This window comes from Lampetra fluviatilis, chromosome 15, assembly GCF_964198595.1.
Source record: "Lampetra fluviatilis chromosome 15, kcLamFluv1.1, whole genome shotgun sequence".
Classification (NCBI taxonomy): Eukaryota; Metazoa; Chordata; class Hyperoartia; order Petromyzontiformes; family Petromyzontidae; genus Lampetra; species Lampetra fluviatilis.
Window position 1 is genome coordinate 14,849,022 of NC_136289.1, and position 21,380 is coordinate 14,870,401.

Consider the following 21,380-nt stretch of genomic DNA (forward strand, 5'->3'; position numbering starts at 1 on the left):
ATACTGAAGGGGATTCGCGGAGTCGCTGGGACGGCGCGCGCGTGGGTAGTGGAGGGTCCGGGCAGGAGATTGCCGGGCGCGCCCGCTGATGAAGCTCGGAGCAGGTTGAGCGAAACGTCGCCGCAACGTTGGTGTTGGATTCAGTCGCGAGAAGTCGCGAGCTCCCCGCGAGAAGAATGGGAGGAGGAGGAGAAGCTTACCTGGTCAGAATCAGATCGATGAATCGGCACGTTTGTAAATAATAAAGGTATGTACACGTGACGGTCTTGTTTTATGGCACAAAACTACCACCACGTGGCCTAATCCGGAAACCAACGTAGCTACAGAACAGAGTTGAAATACAATCATTGGCACGTAGGGGGCGGGGGGGGGTGCTACTCCCTCGAACACCCCCCCCCCCCCCCCCCCATGTGAATCTGATCACCGCCTGCAGACGCGTACGGGAGGGATCCGGCCCGCGAAAGTTGAAATCATGAAAACATTCCCTGGAACGCGACTGGCCACACCACGCCGCTACATCTCAACTTCGGCTGAGGGCCCCCCCCCTCCACTCCATGCTCCCACCACCGCCGCTCGGAGGGCAGCAGGGGGTAGTGTGTCGATTCACAACTTGCCAGTGCGCCCCATAGCGGGCTGCAATGCGCGCCAATAGCCGCAAATAGATGGCGCAGAGGGGCTCTCTTAACAAGAGCCCTGGCACGGCGCGGTCTGTCCCCCACCTCACCTCGTGGCTCTGGGGGGGGGGTGAGAATCTGCTGCCTTCGCGAAGCCCGCACGGAGGGGGGGCGCAGTTGCGTCCCCTCTTTCCGCACAGCGATGGGGTGGGTTTGGGTGATGGGGAGTGTGAAGGGTGTGGAGCGGAGAGGAGGAAAGAGGAGGGGGATCGTGAAGGACGCGACTCGAGCAGTCGGAGGCAGTCGCCCTCCAACAACGTGGGAGTGCGGAGGAGCGACCCTCACAACAACGAGCGGAGCGCCGGGAGGCTAAAACGCAGAAAGTTGGCACAGTGGAGAGGCACAGGTCGTGCGCCTGCCAATCATCTCGGGCAAGCACTTGAGTCTGTTCCGTGACCTCCTGCCAACGAGTCTTCGACAATTATCGTGGCCTCGGAGTGCTCCAAGCTTGGCACAAGGGCTGCGATGACATCACTTGGTGCACATCGAAAGCTACGCGATGACGTCACTAGGCACACCTCACCTGACACTCGCACTGTGATTAAGTCGCTTGGTAGCGAATGGGGCGGTTGTTGTATAAGGGGGGGGGGATCTCGCGAGGGGTCCAAGTGTCGAAGTGGGCTGGAGGACGGGGGGAGGGGTCAGCAGGGGGAGGACGGGACAGGCCGTTTGGGGGGCGGGGGGGGGGTACAGGAGGATTGCAGCTCGCGAAGCCGCGTGTCACGCTGCGGTGTCGCGTGTGCGCCTCGCGATTACGACCGCCGCATCATTCGGCTTGGCACGCTCCCGCGTCCCTCCTGCTCTCACGCGCGCACCGGGCCAGGGTTTTTTTTTCCACTGGCACCGGCAAACCACAGCCGTGCAGAGATAATCGAGCTGCTCCCCACCCCACTGTCGCTTACCCCCCCCCTACCCCCCGCGCCCCGCGCACCACCGCCGGTGGCGGCGGCGGCGTCTCTTATCAAACGGCACGGAGCTTCCGCGAGCACGAGGTGGTGGGGTAACCGTCGCCACGTGTGAGGCGCGCGCGTCCGTGTGCGTCTTGCCGTGTGCGTCTTGCCGTGTGCGTGTTTGTGTCCGTGAACCCGGCAACCAGAGTTCGATTCCCGCTCACGGACAACACGATTTGCTTCTGGACCTCTCCCTAGGTTGGCTCAGACTTAAATGAGTGCCTGGTGGAATGCGTAAAATATCGCCCGACCAGTTCGTTAAGGCCGTACGGGAATCTGTGTTGTTGTCTTTGTTGTTTCACCCCGCGCGCACCCGCCCCTCGCATCCTCCTGTCTGCCGTTCTCTCGATGGGCGATCGCTGGTGCCACTGCCATCCCGCCCAGGAGGTTGCAGTGAAGCGGACACTATTCATGATGATGACGATTATTATTATTATTGTTACAACAACAACAATTGTGTTTGCTACATTGGATTCACCCCGGCCAAATCGCTCAGCTGTAGAACAAGCGTTGACTCAGTTGGAGAGTGCACTCAGCCCATCAGTCGCGTATGGTGAATAAAACAGGTACCACTTTGTGGCGAGAAGGCAATCACGATTGACCGATTTAATTCTGCGATACTCGCCCCCGCCATAGGAAAGAGGATTTTCCACTACTGGCTCTGCCGAGCTGTGAGCAAGAGATGAGCACCGATGCCTCAGTGTGGCTCAGGCGAGCAGCGGGGAGTCGCTCCGACTCGGTTGTTTCGGTTTCACGCGTGGGACCGGGGCCACTTCCTCCTCCCCGCGGCGTCGGCAGGGGCGTCGCGTCCACGCGGCGGAGAGCATCTCCCAAGTTCGCTGCGCCCCGCGCGGAGGCGACTTCGCGTCCTCTCGCTGTGTCGGCGGCGAGTTTGGCGGGCGAGGAGGGGAGGCAGGGAGGGAGAGGGGCCCATAGCAAGGGCGGCTGTGGGGGGGGCGGAAGAGAGGAGTAGGCACGGGAAGGTCCCTGGGTCGAGTATTTTGAGGATGAATCGTGAACTCCCAACCCTGGTGTTTATTCCGAGCGGGATCTGCACGGGGCGCGGGTCGCGGGGGAGGGAGGCGGAAGGGACCTTGATGCGGACGCGGCCTCTCCCCCCTCCCCCTCCTCCCACCCTCCTCCACGTCCCCTCCTCCGCCCGACGGGACGAGCCCCACTTCAGCAGGAAACGCGAGGAAAGCAGGAGTCTCCGAGACTATGATGCTCGGATGCGGGAGGCGCAGAGCACAAACACCACAGTGGCTCGCGTTCTAAATTTGTCAGCAATCGCCCTTCTCGCAAACCGAATTACTCGTCAAGATTCGATTCAATCATCAATTCGCGTTTCCATCAACCGGTGGCGTAGCGGTCGAGTCCACGGTGTTCAACATCTGGTGAATTTGGCGTTTCCAGAGAGTTGCGAGTCGATCTCGTGGTCGACGCGCGTGTCGTCAGAGCCGGAGTGGACGTGACTCTCCGAGCGGGTCCACGGCCCCCAGCCGCCGCATGTCGCTGACCGGACAACATCGGCGCGTTTTTCGCCGCAATGCGCGTCGGACGAGAAGCAACGATCGCCAACTACGCGTGAGACGGACCCCTCCAGAAGGGGTCCTCAGTCGAGCTCCTCAATCGAGGTCCAGGCGCAACTCCCACGAGTGGGGTCTGGCAAGGGCGATGCGCGGATGACCGCTCGCGCTCTGCGGCGCGATCGGACGCAGCGGGTGTCAGCAGAGACCCTGTGGCACCCCGCGCGCTCCCAGCCCCCAGGCCCCCTCTACCCACCCCATGGCGGTCACCCCCACACCGCCATCCCAACAAGCCCTCACCTCCCGCTGAGCGTAACGATCCCTAACGTCCGGCCACGCTTTGATGTCGCCGCTCGCTACACAAGAGCCGGGGGAGGAGTGGGGGAGAGGGCTGCGGGGGGGGCTGCATTTCGCACAGCAGCAGCAGCAGGCGCGGCTGAGCGTCACCCCCGCCCCCCGTATGAATAATTAAGGGCGCCCTGACTGTGTGGTGGTGGTGTTGGTGGCTCTGGATGCTTTGCTCTCCGGAGGTCTAGTTCACGTGTCCCCTCGCTGCGATCCCGACCATATTTGGCTGCGCAGCGTCGCAGGCGCCCCCCCCCACTCCCTCTCCCTCACTGCCCCGCTTCGCGTGGCTCGTAGTACAAGAGGGGAGAAGGGGGTGGTGCGAGTCGCTGCTGTCGCACGCAGGGCGGGGGGTGCACACGCTGACCCTGGAGGGGGGGGGTGGTGGTTACAAGTCAGGCGGTGTCACGGACCCCTGCCCCCCCCTCTCACTAATCACCCCATCGCACCCCCCGTCAGGAGCGTCGTCTGTCCGTGTTGGCCTACAACCACATAGATCACCGTGGATGCGACTCCATCTCGTGGAACCTTGCAGGCACGATAATTAGGTTGGGGCCTGGCTAATACTTGGATGTGTAATCACCAGCACCACCACCACGGCAAGGAGCTTGCTAGTTGTTGTAGGTGTTGTTGTAGGTGTTGTTGTAGGTGTTGTTGTAGGTGTTGTTGTAGGTGTTGTTGTAGGCTGTGGACGTGAGCAGGTGATGGCAGTGCCGACTGCCGCCCGCTCGTGTGGATGCGCCGAGCCGGGGCTTGTCTCGGCCATCTGTCCCGGGTCTCGTCTCGATCCCTCTGCCTGTGACTGGGTAGGGTCAGGCACCCCTCCTCCCCCCGTCCCCCTACATCGGGATGTGCGTGGGGGGAGGGACTGCGAAGGCCACTCTGCTCTGAAGAGCAAATTACCAAAACAAATAAGCAGACAATTCTCCTTCTTCTCACATCTGTCTCTCCACCCCAGCCAGGCCTCGCTGGAAGCAATGCTGCTCAACTGCCAGCTGTTTATACTCAAGCCCCGCCCCGCCCCCCATGGCGAGGCGACCCGTGCCCCGTGTGTCCACAGCGCACCGAGATGCAGCCGCACTCCGCCTGGAGGTCAACATCAAAGGCACGCGGCCATCCCCTGACCCTCGACCACCACCTCCGCCCTCCTCGCTGCTCTGGCGCGGCCACGGGGCGGTCCCGCGGCTCCCTCCTGCGCGACGGCGCCCCTGTTGTGTCCGCGAAGCCTCCTCGTCGTTCGCTCACACGGCGTGTGGATAACGATTGAAGCGATGCCCTTTATCCACGGCCGTTTCGCTGAGTTTCAAGAACATCCACGCTGGGATGTTTGGTCGATGCCATTGATGAGGGGTTTTTTGTTATTCGCGAACATGAAGCGGAGAACTTGGAGGAATTAAATCGTGCCGCGTTACACGAGGTCCGCACAGACGGATTGTATGTAAGTTGAACTTCTTTCGCTCCGCATGTAGCCACCCGTGATAATCGGGCTCACGAACCCACGCGCTGTACCGCCATCATCCTGACACCTTCCGGCCGAGCAGGTTTTGGGAGTCTCACAAATCTTTCCTCGATCCACCAACCCTTGCCTCCATTCTCCACGGCGCTGGACTAAAGTGCGCGCACCACCGCACCTGGGCGGGACTCTGGGTGGCGGCACAGTGGTGGTGGAGGTGGTGGTTTGGGTGGAGGTGGTGATGGTGGTGGTGATGGTGGTGGTGGAGGAGGAGGTGGTGATGGTTGTTTTTCAAGTCGGTAGCTATTTTATCCGCGCCGCGCACGCCGTGGCAGTAAACGAGAGACAACGCGCACCTGCAATGGTTTTATTTTGTCTAGAGAGGAACAGAGTGTGGATTTGGCCTTTAGTCAAAGTGGCTGATTACGCGCCGCGTGCACTACCCAAAGACTGATGAATCATTTACAAAGCAATAATGTGGGGTGAGCAGTCAGGCATGGACGCATAAATCATTGCTGCCCGCTCCCCCCTCCTCCTGCCCCCACCCTCCGCCTCTTAGCCCCCACCCCCACAGACACCAACGCAATTGCGTGGCGAGGCGTGGCACATCCAAGTCCGACTCGGGGCAGAGGGCGGGAGAAGGGGTGTGGGTTGGGGTCAGAGGGTGGAGGGAGGGCGTAGCATTGGGCAGCGAGTGGGGTCGGCGGGTGGGATCAAGGTCACACGGGGGGGGGGGGGGTAGCGTCTTGGGGAAGCGCGTGGTGGCACTGAGCGGTTACAGCGGTCAGCGGTCAGGGGGGTGAACGGCGCGTGGAGGGGAAACCGCTGCGGGCGCAGCTCCACGGTAGCGCCCCTGCGCCTGCACCAGCAGAGCGCACGGGCAGAGGATGGTGCGGCCTGCAGCGTGCTCCAGCCACCACCCTCTCTCCCTTTCCTCCAGCACCGCCCCTCACCTACCCCCTACATCTCTCCCCCTTCCTATTGACGAGACCGCCGCCCTTTGCCCCACAGGGCTCGCTCGCTAGTCGTCGGTGCCCTGTATCTGACAATGACTTTTCCTTACAGCTGCGAGATCATCATCAGATCATCATCTCCCTGTTATGAAGAAAGGCCATTGCCCGAAACGTTGTTTATTAATGTATTTATTGATGTTCATAGTCACCGTGGTGTTATTGCCGAAGTGTGTTTTGTTATTAATTGTGCTTGTGCACCGCTGCCAACACGAGTAAGCAGCAGCATCACGACTCTATTTGTGTTTGAGCAGCGTGGCGCTGGGGGCCTCGGGCCGGCGAGGCGGATCGCGAGCGGGGAGGGGGCGAGGGGGAGGGAGCGAGGGGGAGGGGGCGAGGGGGAGGGGGCGAGGGGGAGGGGGCGAGGGGGAGGGAGCGAGGGGGAGGGGGCGAGGGGGAGGGGCGAGGGGGAGGGAGCGAGGGGGAGCGAGGGGGAGGGGGCGAGGGGGAGGGGGCGAGGGGGAGGGAGCGAGGGGGAGGGTGCGAGGGGGAGGGAGAGGCGAGGGAGGGAGTCGGTGGAGTTAATGAAAAGTTTCACGGGGGCAGGAGACTGTGCGCGACTCGGTTAATGTTTCACCGCGCCGGGGCCGAGGGGAGAATATTCCTCCTCCTCCTGGTGGTGTTGTTGTTGTGGTGCCCTTGCCTCGTAGAGCCCAGCTACTGCCAGCAGAGCCCCTCCAGCACACAGGGCCACCCGCTCCTCCTCCACCTCTTCACCCCCCTCGTCACCCCCCCCCCCGTCATCCTCGTTGCCCCCCCCCCTTCCTCATACTCCTCCACCCCGTGCTGTTTATTGTGTTTTGCGCACAGTGTGCGGTGAGTGTGTGCCACCTGGGTCAGCGAGCCTTCGACACTTCGCGTGGCCTCAAAGTGAGCCTAGCCTGGTACAAGAGCCAGGTTATGTTGCTAGCAGCCCTTGGCCTAACAGTCTGTGTGGGCTACGCTTGGGAGCTTTGCGTTTGTGTGCTGGGAGCGGCAACGCAGTGGTGAGGGCGCTGCGTTACGAACCCTACGACCCGAGTTCAGTGATTCCCGCTCACGGACAGTAACAGTGCAAATGTTTGAATCGGTCCTGGGCCTCCCCTGTGTCGATTCAGCCTTGAAATAAAGCTGATGTCGATAAAACATCAGATCTGGGGAGACAAAGGCGGCCGGGCGTGGCGCTGACCACACCCTCCCCCCTCCGTGCTGGCCATAGGTGCTGGCGAACAGCACTTGTCCCTACAGTTGGTAAAGGCTATATGGGGGATCTTTGTGTTTCCCAGACGGCCGTGTCTCACAGTGGCTAAATGCGGAATAATGTGGCTTCATATCGACTACGCGCTCGTAAAATGTTGGAAAGCGCTCGACACCCAGCGAACACAACAATACGCACACCACGGAGATCCCCCACTAGTCTCTAACAGACTGCTGGGGGAATGCGATCTTCGCCAGCGCCGATGAAGGCCGAAACGGCACACGAGGGGCTGGCTTGTTTGTAGCGCAGTGCAGCGCCAAACCACTGCGCGATCCACCCCCCTCGTCGCCACACACAAATCCACCGCAATTTCCATCTCCCATCCTCACGCCCCAACATCCCCCCCCACCTCCACTCACGCACTCAGTTAAAGTCAACGTCGCGTCGCTGGCCGGGCGGGGAGCGAGGGGCGCGTTCCGCTGACGACACATTAGCGGCGGCGCTGGCGGCGTGGCGGGGAGATTAGGCGCGTTACTCTCTCGACCCCAATCTCTTTACTCGCGACCCCGGGGGGCACGGAGCGCTCGCGTCGGCAGCTCTTCGCCAAATTGTCTTTTATTCGCGAGTGACGGAGCCCCCCTCCCTCTCTCCACCATGGCGCTCTCTCTCTCTCTGTCCGCGCTCCTCCGTGCCGGGACGGCGGGTGGTCTGGGAGTATCAAGGCGACCCTGGCTCGTTAGGGGGAAGGGGTGGGGGGGGGGCAGTGTCTCGAGATAGGGGGGGGGGTCAGCGTCCTTGGAGTGGGGGGCGGAAAAGGGGAGGAGAGAGCTGTCGGCTTAACCTCTTTGGCGTGCTTGGTCTTCATCACTCCCCGGGGCGTTTGTGTGTGGGGGGCGGGGGCTGTTGGGCGTCAGTGGGAGAGCTCCTCGTGCCACGCGGGACGGGGGCTCGCTGCTCGGGCAGGGGGGGGCAGTAACGGGGCCGAGAGCTCCGTCGCGCGGCCACGTGACGCGCAGGATCGTGTCAAAGCCACGCGCTTCCTTTCATGGAATCCCCCCGGCATTCAGCCGCCCCCCACCCCGACCCCCCCTCCCCAGCCCTCACACCCCCTCCCCTGCCCCTCCCACGGGCACCTGTGCGCGCGGCGGCTTTGTGCAGAGGAAACGATGACCACCGCCATGGCGACTGTCAAGGTCCGTTTGGCAAAAACAACGGAATCGCTGCCCCCTCCTCCAATCTCCGCCCTGCCCCCCCCCCCCACTTCGCAACTCGCTCCACCACGGAGAGCCCCAGCGGCGCAGAAGCAGCAGCAGCAGCCCACGTGGCGAGCATCTGAGCCCATTGCGCGGGCGACAAGAGGAGACGACGCAACAGTAGGATTGTTAAATCCGTCTGTGTGGGGCTTTGATCACTTCTTCACTCGGCGTGGTGAAGTATGGTCAAGCAGCCCCCCCCCCCCCCCCGCCATGACCGGCACAGCGTGGGGAGGCCGTCATCCAGAACTCACGGAGACGGTCCCTCCCGTGTGGGAGGGGGGAGGCGGGGGGGGGGGCGTTCGTGCACCGAGTTACGAGCCCGGTGGCCCAGGTTTGATTTCCTTTCAAGACCAACATCGGTGACAAATATCGAATATGGTCCTGGGCCTACCGCTACGTACCTGCTGCAGCATGTAAACATCAGCAGGGGAGAGACAAAGGCGTCCAAGCGTGATGCTGGCCACGGACCTTCCTGCTGCGCTGGTGCCGGCATTCTATAATTCACCACGATACATTGCTGATCTCATCAAGGAGCAAAGACCATCACTCCAGTCGTCATCCTCGCAGCAGCGGCTTTTGGCGAACTATCGAACAAAGACGGTCACCGCATCGCACGCTTTCAGATGCACTTCTGCGGCCGTCTAGACGCTCTTGCTTCCGATATTAGGAAGCCACTGAAGTTCTGCACTTTAAAATCTAAATTGAAAACTCGTTTCTTTAAAATTGCTTTTCGTGTTTAGGTTGTTGTCCTTCCCCCGCACATCTGATGAGCACGGTTGGCTACATACGGTGCGAACTAGTTTCAACGTACATAGGTTCTGCTCGCAAACATTACTCGCTGCCCAATAGTCTGTCAAAGGCTATACGGGGTGTCTTTATCTTCGTCTTTCCGTGGGCACCGCGTGCAGGGGCACGTGGGGACGCGGCGGAGAGGGAGCGCTTCCAATCCCCCACACTGCCCGAGAGCGTGCAGGCTCACCACGCTCACCACCACGCTCACCACCACGCTCACCACCACGCTCACCACGCCGTGGCGCACCTCACCCAGGGACATCTGCTCCACCCAGGTACGTGCTCGCACAGGCCATGGACTAGCATAGGGGCTATAGACTAGCTTAGGAGCTGTAAACTAATGTAAATGCGTGTATGTGTCCATGTTCAGCGGTAGTATAGCGGAGCCGGAGTGTCGTGGTTAGGACATTGCCCGACAAACCCTGCGACCCGAGTGCGATTGCCGCTCACGACCAACATCGGTGTATCGGTCCTGGGCCTCCTCTAAATCAACTCAAACGATTACTTGGTGCAGTGGGCAAACATCAACATTGGGGTTACAAAGGCGACCGGGCGTGGTGCTGCCCAGCCACTCACCCCGCGTGCCCTGCGGGCCTTAATCGGTGCTACTCGCTAGCAGCACTTGCCCCAACGCCCCGTTAAATCTATTCGGGGGATATTTGTCTTTGTGTGGGTGTGCATGCGCGCAGGGCTGGCGCACGTGAAGGGCTCGCTGCCCTTCGTCATGATGCCCCATCACCTCCTCCCGCTGGGCCTCGCCGCCTCTATGGGCCAACTGGGGCCCGCGCTGCACGGGCCCGCGCACTCGGACCCCGCCGCGGGGCACAGGGCCCCCTCGGGGGGGCAGCAGCGCTCCCCGCCTGAGCCCTGCACCTCGCCCAAGACCTCGGTGATCAGGGTACGTGGCCCGGTGTGGCCTGGACCGCGCCCTCTCTCTCTCCCTCTCTGCATCTCCCCTCGTGCTGCTCGGCTATGAAGTCGCCCAACCTTGCTCAGTCCAAGACGCGTGTTCACCCTTGAGCGGTTTCTGGTCGCTCGGCGTTTGGGGCCTGCGATGAACAAATCGTAAATTTAACGAAATAGTAATCATCATAACGATAGCGCAGCATTCGCAGCTGCGTCAAGCGTCGTCAGGATTAAGTTCGGGGAACCAAAATGAAATCCGATAGACCGATACGAGAATCTGCACCGTGACGCTGTGGTCCGTGTAGCTGCCCTGCTGCCCTGACCTCACTGTATAGGTCACGCACACGCGCGTCTGCCATTGACCCCCCCCCCCCCGGCAGGAACGCGCCCCGTGCCACCCGCGCACCTCGCCCGCGCCCCCCGCGAGCCGGCGCTCGTCTGCGCGCAGCGACAGCAGCCTCTCGTCAACGCCGTCACGGGATCCCGCCTCGCCGGAGCACGGTGAGCGGCGGGGGAGGCGCGGGCGGGCGGGGGGGAGCTGCTCCCGGTTGGCCGCGGGGATCCGGGGGACGTGAACCCGTCTCTGGGGATTGTCGTTTGATTTTAAGAGCACTGGGGTTCAGCTGGGTACGAGGTGTCACAGGGATATGCGGGATCTGAGAATTACGCAGGGATATCGAGGATTTGGGGGTTTCACAGGGATATCAAGGGACGTCTTGGAGGGAGCGGCTGTGTAGCGACCTGAGTTCTATTCCAGGGCACGGCCAACATCAGTGGCGGGCGATATCTGAACTGGTTCGGATCTGCAAACTCCCCCAAACCGCCACCCTCACTCACTGCCTTCCCCTGACCCCTCCCCTAGACGCGCTCCAGCACAATGGGGAGTCGGACGCGCAGGGCATGCTCGACCTCTCCCTGGGGCCCCGTTCCCCCGGGGCTCCCAGCGAGAGGAGGGACCAGGGCCCCCCAGGACACGGAGCGGGGTCCGAACGGGAGGAGCAGCTCCTGGAGGCGGGTCAGTCGCACACAAAGATAAAGATTCCCCGTATAGCGTCAACAGACTGTAGGAGCAAGTGCTGTAAGCGAGCGCCTTTGAAGGCCGGCACGGCAACCGAATGGTAAAAAGGGGTGCCAGTAACACTCACACTCACACACAGTGTTACACACCCACACAGTGTCACACCCACACAGTGTCACACCCACACAGTGTCACACACACACTGTGTCACACTCACAGTGTTACACTCACACAGTCTCACACTCACACAGTGTCACACTCACAGGTTTACACGCTCACACAAACACGGTCGCGCAGTCATGTTGTTGTAGGTGCTGTTGTATAGTTGTTGAGCTATTGTCGGTGTGATTGTTGATCACTGTCGTGCCCTTGGTGTTCGCGGCGTCGTTGCTGCTGCTGCTGCGGTGTCGCAGGAGCCGAGTCGCTGTGGCCCGCGGGGCGTGGCGCGCGCGCTCGCTCCGCATAAACACGCGGGGGGGGGGGGGTCACGGGAAGAGGAGGGGAGAGTGCGTGCAGGGGAGAGGGAGAGAGAGGCGGGAGAGAGAGAGGCAGGGGAGAGATGAGCAAAATCAGCAGCGACTCTCTCTCTCTCTGTGAGATAAGGCGGCCCGTAATTGGATGCGGATTAGCGGTAATTACCGAGACACAAACAAGCCTCTGTTTGTCCTCCACCGTCCCGGGACGTGGGACAGAGCGCACGTCTCACTTCCCCCCCTTCACCCCGCCCCTGGGCACACGGGGGGCAGGGGGGGATGTGCACCCATCAACCCCGCCCCCCACCCGATTCACAAAAATATCGCGGGAGCCACGTGATCTGACGCAAAAGCCCGCAGTCGGCGTTGTGCTCTCACAGGAGAACTTCGCGACAATTGAGTCTCACGTGCCCCTTTGACGAGCGCCTTGCTGCATTGCGATGGTCGACCAATTCATTTTGCAATGATCCATGAGCCCAGAGCAGACGGCTGAGGTACCATCACTCTCGCGATTCAACTCTTTTTTACGTGGCCAAGCGCGGTGAGCGATGTGACACCCGAGGGAATGAGTTATGTTTCGAACAATCCACTCCCACGATCCGTATGCATGCGTCAGTGCTGCTCGGGTTTTGCTACCCTGGGTGGTGGTACTAAGCTCCGCTCTGGCCCGCAGACTCCGATGGAGAGCCTTCCGTCACGCGGCAGGATGCATCGGCAGAGAGTACGCAAGAGTGCGTGTTGGGACAAGGCGAATGGAGAGAGCGAGTGGGCATTGCACGCCATTCGCAATGTATCCATGGCAGTGAATCGGCGTCAACTGGGGGACTCTCTCGAGCTTAGCCAGGGTCATTGCCTCGAAACGTCGTTCGTGTACGACATCTCACACCACGTGTTACGCTATTAAACATGCCTCTGTTAATACTAATAGAATACGACGTTTCGATTGCAACACAAGCAACCATCATCAGGTACAAATTAATAAGAAAGTAAACATAGTAAACTTGGAAATATAATGCAATACAACACAGAGAGTCGGCCAACACAACCTTGTTGATTATTTAATTTAATTTCTACGTTACTTTACCGAAAGAACCAAAGAGTAATTCCTGCAGTCACGAAAGCTTCGAATCTAGTTCATGCCTCTGTTAAGTTGCCTTCATAATACCCACGACGTATTGAAGTGGAATTGGCCAATTATATCACAATGTGGCAGACATCCTCTTGAAATAATCGCCTCGAGACTCATCCAGCAGTGCATTGACAGAGGAATGGATTGCAGCCCCAATTGTTTGAGATATTTTGCTCGAGGCAAAAAAAGTAATTTCATTATCATAATGAATGCCCACGTCTATCATTTTCCCGACATCTATGCACGAAATCGTCGAGCTGGCCAGAATATCCCCACTCGGCTCGTCTGGAGAACACTGCCAGCTGTTCATGGGCGAGGCCCCCCTTTGTTAGATATGGGTTCACGCGTGTCGAATAGAGAAGGCCTTTGCCTCTTAACTGCTGGCAGTTCACCAACTTTGTTTAGCCAAGCCTGCCTCTGCTGACGAGACACTGCATTTCAAAGCCGGTGCTGCGGTGTTGCTGCGTTGAACGAATGCTGTTGGGAAAAAATAAACCCACCACTCCCAGAAGGGCTGCGTTGGCTGATGGGATGAATTAAAACACAAACACACAAACACACACATACACACACTTTTATTGTTTTTACGTAGAGAAACACAAATGGGAAGGAGATGCGCAGAAGTATCTCCGTATTTTGTTTCCACGACACTCGCGGCGAGTGCTACGGGTGAGGAATCACGACAGCGACTTCTGGGGGGAATTCCTGCACGGGCTCCCAGGGCGCGCGCGCGGTGCTCGATTCGAGTTGCAAGTTCACGCTGCCCAATCCCGGACGATTGGACCCCCGCTGGCCGGTAGATTCGGGGTCCCTGGCAAGTAGTACCCCCCTCCCCGCATTCTAGACCCGTCCATCCCAATGGGCCCCTCCCCCCACCTCCACCCCCAAACCTCGGACCAGGAGCTGCATCAGATAAGGGAAGCCCGAGTCACGAATCGGGAAGCGTGCTATCGGGAATGGCCGCAGCTGCCACTCAGCGGCTGAGGTTGGGAAACCGCTCCCCCCCCTTGCCCCCTCCCCCCACCACGTGCGGTCATTGGCTCCACACCGAACTCCTCGTAAACAGGGTCCGAGTTATAGACCTGAGTAATATTCAAGTCAAGGTTTAAAGTGGATTGTGTTTAACACGGTGAGTATGAGTGGGTGAATGAGTAGGTGAATGAGTGTGAGTAGTTGCGTGAGTGAGTGTGTGAGTGTGTGCGTGAGTAAGTGTGTGCGTGAGTGGTTGAGTGAGTGGGTGAGTGAGTGTGTGAGTGAGTGGTTGAGTGAATGGGTGAGTGAGTGTGTGAGTGAGTGTGTGAGTGAGTGGTTGAGTGAGTGTGTGAGTGAGTGAGTGAGTGATTGAGTGAGTGCGTGAGTGAGTGGTTGAGTGAGTGGGTGAGTGAATGAGTTGTGTTTGTTTTAATAGGTAATCACTGAAGTGACCAGGATGAGTCCGATTTCGCAACAGTGAATTTATTATCCGCTCGAATGAGCATTGATGGCATTGGTGCTCAGTTGCAGTTCCCGTGGAAAACCCCGTGAGATGGGAACAGCTCGTTTGCAGGGCAGCCAGGGAGTCGAGACAACTGTACTCAGCGGTTTCATCCCGGCTAGGAATTATCAGGAGCCCATACAGTGTGTAGCCAATGTTGGTCGATTTCATTCTAACGCGCAGGGCCAATGCCAATGGCTTGGTCAGAGATTCATTTAGCAGTGGACGAATCATGAGTGATGATGCTGGTGCTGTTGGGGTGATGATGCGCGCAGGGTCCCTGTCGACTGTGAATGGTACCGGAAGGACCCAGTTCCTGCCCTCCCCGGGTCTCCCGCACGCGCTCTGCTGCTCCACGTCGGAGCTGCTCTCCAACATCCAGGTGACGGCTCCTGTCTCACGCGGGGATCGTCAGACACTCCCACTCACTCACCCTCACTCACTCACCCTCACTCACCCTCACTCACTCACCCTCACTCACTCACCCTCACTCACTCACACATTCACTCACACACTCTCACTCACTCACTCACCCTCACTCACTCACACTCACTCACCCTCACTCACTCACACTCACTCACCCTTACTCACTCACGCACTCTCTCACCCTCACTCACTCACCCTCACTCACTCACCCTCACTCACTCACTCACCCTCACTCACGCACTCTCTCACCCTCACTCACTCACCCTCACTCACTCACCCTCACTCACACTCACTCACGCACTCTCTCACCCTCACTCACCCACTCACCCTCACTCACTCACCCTCATTCACTCACCCTCACTCACTCACCCTCACTCACGCACCCTCACATCCTGACACCTGCAGTCCACCTTTGTAACCCGGGTCAGAGCATCTCGACGACGACAGCCAACACCCAGGGCGAGGGGCAGAGTCCGGGCTGCGCGGAGCAGTTGCAGCCCCCCAGTCCGTGCTGCCGACCCGTGGCCTATGGTCACCACGAGGGTCAAGTTCCAACTCTCCAACCCGAGCCATCCAACTACACCTGGGTCATCCCCCGACCCTCCTTTCTTATCCCGCCCCCCCCCTCCAAGGCTCTGCTGAAGGTCGCCATGGAGACGAACCGCGCGCAGGAGCGGCAGGTCCTGGCCGAGCTGGAGGAGACGCGCATGGAGCTGTTGAGGGAGCGCGAGCGCAGGGAGGGGGCGGAGAGGCAGCTCCACGCAGAGACGGCGGCGCGCGGTGCGGAGCAACATCGGCACCATCATCATTGGCACCATCATCATCGGCACCATCATCATCGTCAGCACCATCATCATCGGCACCATCATCATCGTCAGCACCATCTCATCATCGCACCATCGTCATCATCGGCACCATCATCATCGGCACTATCATCATCAGCACCATCATCAGCATCAGCCTCATCAGCATCATTGGCACCATCATCATAATCAGCACCATCAGCATCATCAGCCTCATCAGCATCATCGGCACCATCATCATTATCAGCACCATCATCATCAGCACCATCATCAGCATCAGCCTCATCAGCATCATCGGCACCATCATCATCATCAGCACCATCATCATCGGCACTATCATCATCATCAGCCTCATCAGCATCATCAGCGCCATCAGCACCATCGTCATCCATCATCATCATCAAAATGAAAGTGCTTCTACATCCTTTCCGAATGACTCCACTGCTGGGTGAGGGGGTTACGAGGCCACCCTTCCCCACGCTACCCTGGCGCCTGCTGCCCACGGCGCGACCAGCACACGGCGCGCGACAACCTGCCCAGTCTCAACCTCTCCTTATTCTGGCGAGATGTGGCGCATTTAAGTTGATCTGGTCATACGCGCTACATCACACACCACGCATGCCGCGTACAATGTGCCGACACACACCACGCCGCGTACCACATACGGTACACCACGAATGCGAAGTGGCCAGAAACGAGCGGTACAGGAAAGAGATTCTTGAATCCTTACACGAGGATCTTTGAGTGGTGGGGGTGGGGGAGTTGCAGTTCGCGGGACGATGGTAAAGTGTGAGCACCCCCTTCTCCTCGCCCGCCCCCCCCCCCCGTGCCCCGTGTAGAGATGCTGCAGAAGCGCGTGCGTCGCGAGAGGCGCGCGCGCCGCCGCCTCGCCGAGGGGCTCGAGGCGGAGCGCGCGCGCCGCGAGCACCTCGAGCGCCTCGCGCTGCAGCGCGCCAGCTCCACGGAGAGCGTGCACGCGGCACTCCAGGGTGAGCCGTGCACACACACACGTGTACACACACGTGCACACACACGTGCACACACACACGTGCACACACACACGTGCACACACACGTGCACACACACACGTGCACACACACACGTGCACACACACACACGTGCACACACACACGTGTACACACACGTGTACACACACGTGTACACACACATGTGTGTACAAACACGTGGACACACACGTGTACACACGCACGTACACACGGACACACACGTGTCCACACCCACGGACACACACGTACACACATACACACTAACGCGTGCACACATTAATATACGCAAACACGCATACACACATGCACACATTCACGAAACATGCGCGTACCGAATTCTGCTTGGATTTCAAATCAACTCTCATCTGCATCTCAAAATCAGCTTGAGCCTCCCATAACGTGACCTCTGTGTGGCCACACCCACTCTGAACCTCTCCACTTTGAATCCCTCCACTCTGCCCACCGCCTCCTGGGGACGCAGACGCAGCTCCTCCGTGCAGCTCACATCTGCTCGCTCCTTCCTTCTCTCTCTCTCCACCCTCTCATCGTCGTCATCACCCTCTCATCATCATCACCCTCTCATCATCATCACCCTCTCATCGTCATCACCATCTCATCGTCATCACCCTCTCATCGTCATGACCCTCTCATCATCATCACCCTCTCATCATCATCACCCTCTCATCATCATCACCATCTCATCATCATCACCCTCTCATCATCACCACTCTCTCACCATCATCACCCTCTCATCATCATCACCATCTCATCATAATCACCCTCTCATCATCATCACCATCTCATCATCATCACCCTCTCATCATCACCACTCTCTCACCATCATCACCCTCTCATCATCATCACCATCTCATCATCATCACCCTCTCATCATCATCACCCTCTCATCCCCGACATCTCGGCCCCGGCCATTCCTTCTCCCCCTGCTGCTCATCCTGAACCTTGCCCTCTTCCGTGTCCGTCTCGGCCACTTGCGTCCCGGCCTCCCTTCCCTCTCCCGCTCAGCTTTCCTCCCTTCTGCTGCCCTTGAGCTGCCCTTGAGCTGCCCTTCCCGTGGTATTCCCTCCCGTGCGTCGCGCCTGCAACGTTATCAACTCCTCGTACGATACAATTGTTTTTGTACCGATTTATATTTGTTCTCACCTGGTTGAACAAACTCGACTTGACACTTGGATCCGGGGGGGTGGGGGTGGCGGTCTAAGCTGTGTTTTGGACATGGGACATTGCGGCTTCCGCGAGGCGGGCTACCACACAGGCAGAGTTAACAACACACAGAGGTTAGCTCACCACTGGTGTCCAGCCATGCACGCATTTCCTGTTGTGATGGGTCCCTTATCGTGGAGAGGAAGTGTTGCATTTCAGTGGACTGAACAGACGACGTGGTCACGTGTGCGAACAAACGAACGAATCAACGATTCATGGAATGACTGTATCGATGAATGGATGAGCTACTAAGATTTGAAGCTTTCGTGACTGCAGCAATCCATACTCTTTGGTTCTTTCAGTAAAGTCACGTAAGTGGAAAAAATAATAGATCACGACATTTCTACCTACGTGACTTTACCAACAGAACCAAAGAGTATGGATGAGCTTCTCTCGCGCTTGCGCTCACACGTCTCGGTAGGGTTGGAAGCACGGGTAGTAGAGACTCCTTGGGTGGACACACGGATGGCAACGTAGTTGACCTTTGAGTCGTGAAGCTGTGAAGATTGCCCCGCGGGTTGACCCTCGGATCGTGGACCCGTTTGGTTGACACGCGCGGTGGTCTCTGCGCAGACATCGGCGCCTACCAGGAGACACTGGACGAGGACGAAGGCGCTCACCCCGACCCGGAGCAGACGATGCAGGGTGACCGCCCCCCCCCCCAGCTACCCCCCATTGCCCCCCCCCCCCCGAGCTACCACCCTCCCCTTCCCTCCCCCGCGCCCCACACCCACAGCACGCGTCACGGCGTGGGGACTGATCCCCGGTCCGCCGCTACCGCGTGCTAATGTGTGTGTGTATATCCAGGTTACGTGTGTTTACATACGTGATTTATGGGTGTGTTTGTGTCTTTGTGGGGACCGGTGGCGTAGTGGTGCACCGTGTTACGAATCCCTAGCGCTCACGACCAGTAACAGTGACGAACATTTTAACCGTCCCTGGGCCTCCCCTAGGTCGACTCAGCCGTAAAACGAGTACCTGGGGCAATGTGTATTAAACATCAGTTGTGCAGAGAAAAAGGCGGCCTGGCGTGATGCTGCCCCCCCCCCACAACCATCACCTCGTGTGCTGAAGGGACCTTTGGTGTGGCTTTGTGGGTGTTTGTTTGTGTGTGTGTGCGCATGATTAACGCGTGTATATACGTGACTTGTGTGTGTGTGTCTGTGAGTGCGCGCGTGTGTATGAATTCGTACACGAGTATATATGAGTGTGTGCATGAGTGTGTATGTGCTTGTGTAAGAATTCATAAGCAGAGTGTGTATGTGTGTGAGTGTGCACATGTGCGTACACGCTGTGGTGGAGCGGTGGCGCAGTGGTTAGCGCACTACGTTCCGAAATCAGTGACACATATCTGAAAAAGTCCTGGGCGTCCCCTAAGTCGACTCAGCCTTTACCAGTACCCGGTGGCATGCGTAAACATCGCCACAGGGGAGATAAAGGCGGCCGGGCGAGGTGTGCCGAGGCGGCCTTCATCGTTCCTCGCTAACACACTTACCCCAACAGTCTGTTGAAGTTTCGATTTAAAGCGTTCGTGACTGCAGGGATTCATCTTCTTGGTCCTTTCGGTAAAGTCACGTAGAAGGGAAATAATCAAATAATAAAAATAAAACATAATAAAATAAAATTCTCACGACGTTTCGGCCACAACACAAGCAGCCGTGCTCAGGTGAAGAAACGGAGCTGTCGGAGAGACAGCGCTCCAATGAACACAGTCCGTTGAAGGCTACACGGGGGATCTTTGTCTCTGTGTACTGAATGTGTACGCGTCCATATGATTTCTCGACTAACTCGTTGCGTTTTCACCACTGTCTCCCTCCACCCGCCTGCTCGCGTTCCCAGCAGAGTCGAAACTCTACTACAAGAAGTGGCGAGTGGAGAGCCCAGCCACTCCCCCGTCCTGACCCCGCACGGGACTCCCCCCCCAGACTCCCCCGGCGCTCGCCCCCGACCCCCACCCCACCCTCCCCTACCTCCCCGCGAGCTGTGCGCTACCGAGAGGAGCCACCCTGGGCGAACATTCAAGACGCAACCATTCCGCAGCAGCAGCAGCATGATGATGGACACACACACAACGCACGGCCTCTCCTGGCGCCTGCGTGGATGTGGCTAACGGGGGTTGGGTGGGGGGCAGTGGGGGGTCTGCGTGTGAGAGACTCGGGGGAGATGACGAGGAGCGCGTGGGAGTGCAAGACTCCAGGATGGGAAAGATGTCGGTGCAGGGAGCCTTCGCGGCGAGAGACCCAAAGGTTGCAAGACGCGGAACCGGGAGACTTGGAGATTGGAGACTCGAGGATGCCAGGGGCCGCCGGGAGCACGGCGGGGCTGGCCCTGGGGTCGCGACGGGGCCCAGACGCCCCCCGCTAGGAAGTGGACCGTGGGGGTCACGGACCTCGGGCTGGAGTCGCTACCCCCGCACCCCCAAGCCCCCGCCCCCCACGCGCAGCCCCGCCCCCCCGAGAATCTGCACAACGGCGACATTTTTACGACCGTCCTCATCTCGGGTTCAGCGTCTCAGTACCCCCCCACCCACTTCATCCCGCCACTGGAATGTTTCTAAGAGATGATTTTAAGTCTGACAGACGTGTACGTGGATGCGTGCACACACCGATTTTATATTTGCTACTGTTTCACGCGAAGCCACCCGAGAGGGAGTAGAGCTGTCGCCCATGCCCCCCTCACCCCCTATCACCCTCAATCACTGCCCCCCCCCTGCGCCCAGCGACACGAGGTCTCGACTCCACGGCGACCGAAAGCGGCAACTGGGCGGGTGGTAGCAGCAGCACGAACCCGGCTCTCGATCGCTCCTCCTTGCTCTGTCCCGCTCCCGCCCCGCTCTACCCCCCCCCACACCCTCCTACGCTCATATCCTCTCTGATATTAAAACTTTTTGCGGTTGGAAAACATAATTGGAAAGATTTTAATTCATGGGAGACGCTGTTATCCGTTCTCCCCGCTCTCCCACCTCACCTCCCATCTTTACCCAGCCCTCCCTCTCTCTCTCTCCCCATCGCAACCCCTATCTCCCCCCCCCCAATCCCTCTCTCTCTCCCCATCTCAACCCCTATCCCCCCCCCAATCCCTCTCTCTCTCCCCATCTCAACTCCCCTGGTTCCCTCTCTCTCTTCTGATGTTGCCTCTCTCTCTCTCTCTTCCCCGCGCTCTCTCGCGCGCGGTCCCTCGGCACACTCCATGGCATCGCCCATTCAGAGATACGAGTCGTCGCGTGAGTCGTCGCGTGAGTCGCCCCTCTGATCGCCCCCCCCCCCCCACTCGCCCCGGCTCATCATTGTCGCGCGCGGCCCGGACCCACGGACGAGCAGACGGGAGGGCAGCTCCACAAGTGCTCTTCAAAACGCTGCCACGGATTCGCGCGTACTCGTGTACCCCAAACGCACGGCCCGTGTACTCCAAACACACGGCCACTGATACGCACACACACACGTACCTGTGTACACACGTGTACCCCAAACGCAACAGACCGGCACATACCCGTGTTATCATGTATACTTAACGCGTACACGTGTGCACACGGCCACGAGCTGACGTGTGCTGTCTGCGCCTACTCGTGTACCCACACAGGTATAGCCGCCCCATAGCTGTGCACGCACAGACACCACCGCCACAGTAGTGCCCCCACGGTCACGTGGCCTCACAGCTCCCCCGCATCTCCCCAACGAGAGCCCTGGGCTTGGGTACACGGACCACGTGGGTGGGGGGGTCAACCGTCTCCGTGAGGTGGA

The 21,380-nt window shown here is 59.1% G+C and overlaps 1 protein-coding gene across 3 annotated transcripts in view; it reads left to right on the forward strand.

The window, feature by feature from the left end:
- LOC144936285 (dachshund homolog 1-like) overlaps positions 1 to 19,747 on the forward strand; it is a 56,671-nt gene extending 36,924 nt beyond the window's left edge. The window contains exons 4-12 of one of the 3 annotated variants that reach the window (XM_078863354.1): positions 9,300 to 9,458; positions 9,873 to 10,081; positions 10,470 to 10,590; positions 10,952 to 11,104; positions 14,459 to 14,565; positions 15,242 to 15,389; positions 16,252 to 16,401; positions 18,214 to 18,285; positions 19,480 to 19,747. In XM_078863354.1, coding sequence (XP_078719480.1) covers positions 9,300 to 9,458; positions 9,873 to 10,081; positions 10,470 to 10,590; positions 10,952 to 11,104; positions 14,459 to 14,565; positions 15,242 to 15,389; positions 16,252 to 16,401; positions 18,214 to 18,285; positions 19,480 to 19,541 — 1,181 coding nt within the window. In that variant the 3' untranslated portion in view covers positions 19,542 to 19,747. The remainder of the gene's footprint in view (positions 1 to 9,299; positions 9,459 to 9,872; positions 10,082 to 10,469; positions 10,591 to 10,951; positions 11,105 to 14,458; positions 14,566 to 15,241; positions 15,390 to 16,251; positions 16,402 to 18,213; positions 18,286 to 19,479) is intronic. The other 2 variants (XM_078863355.1, XM_078863356.1) reach the window with 2 other exon arrangements.
- The last annotated feature ends 1,633 nt before the right edge of the window (positions 19,748 to 21,380 follow it).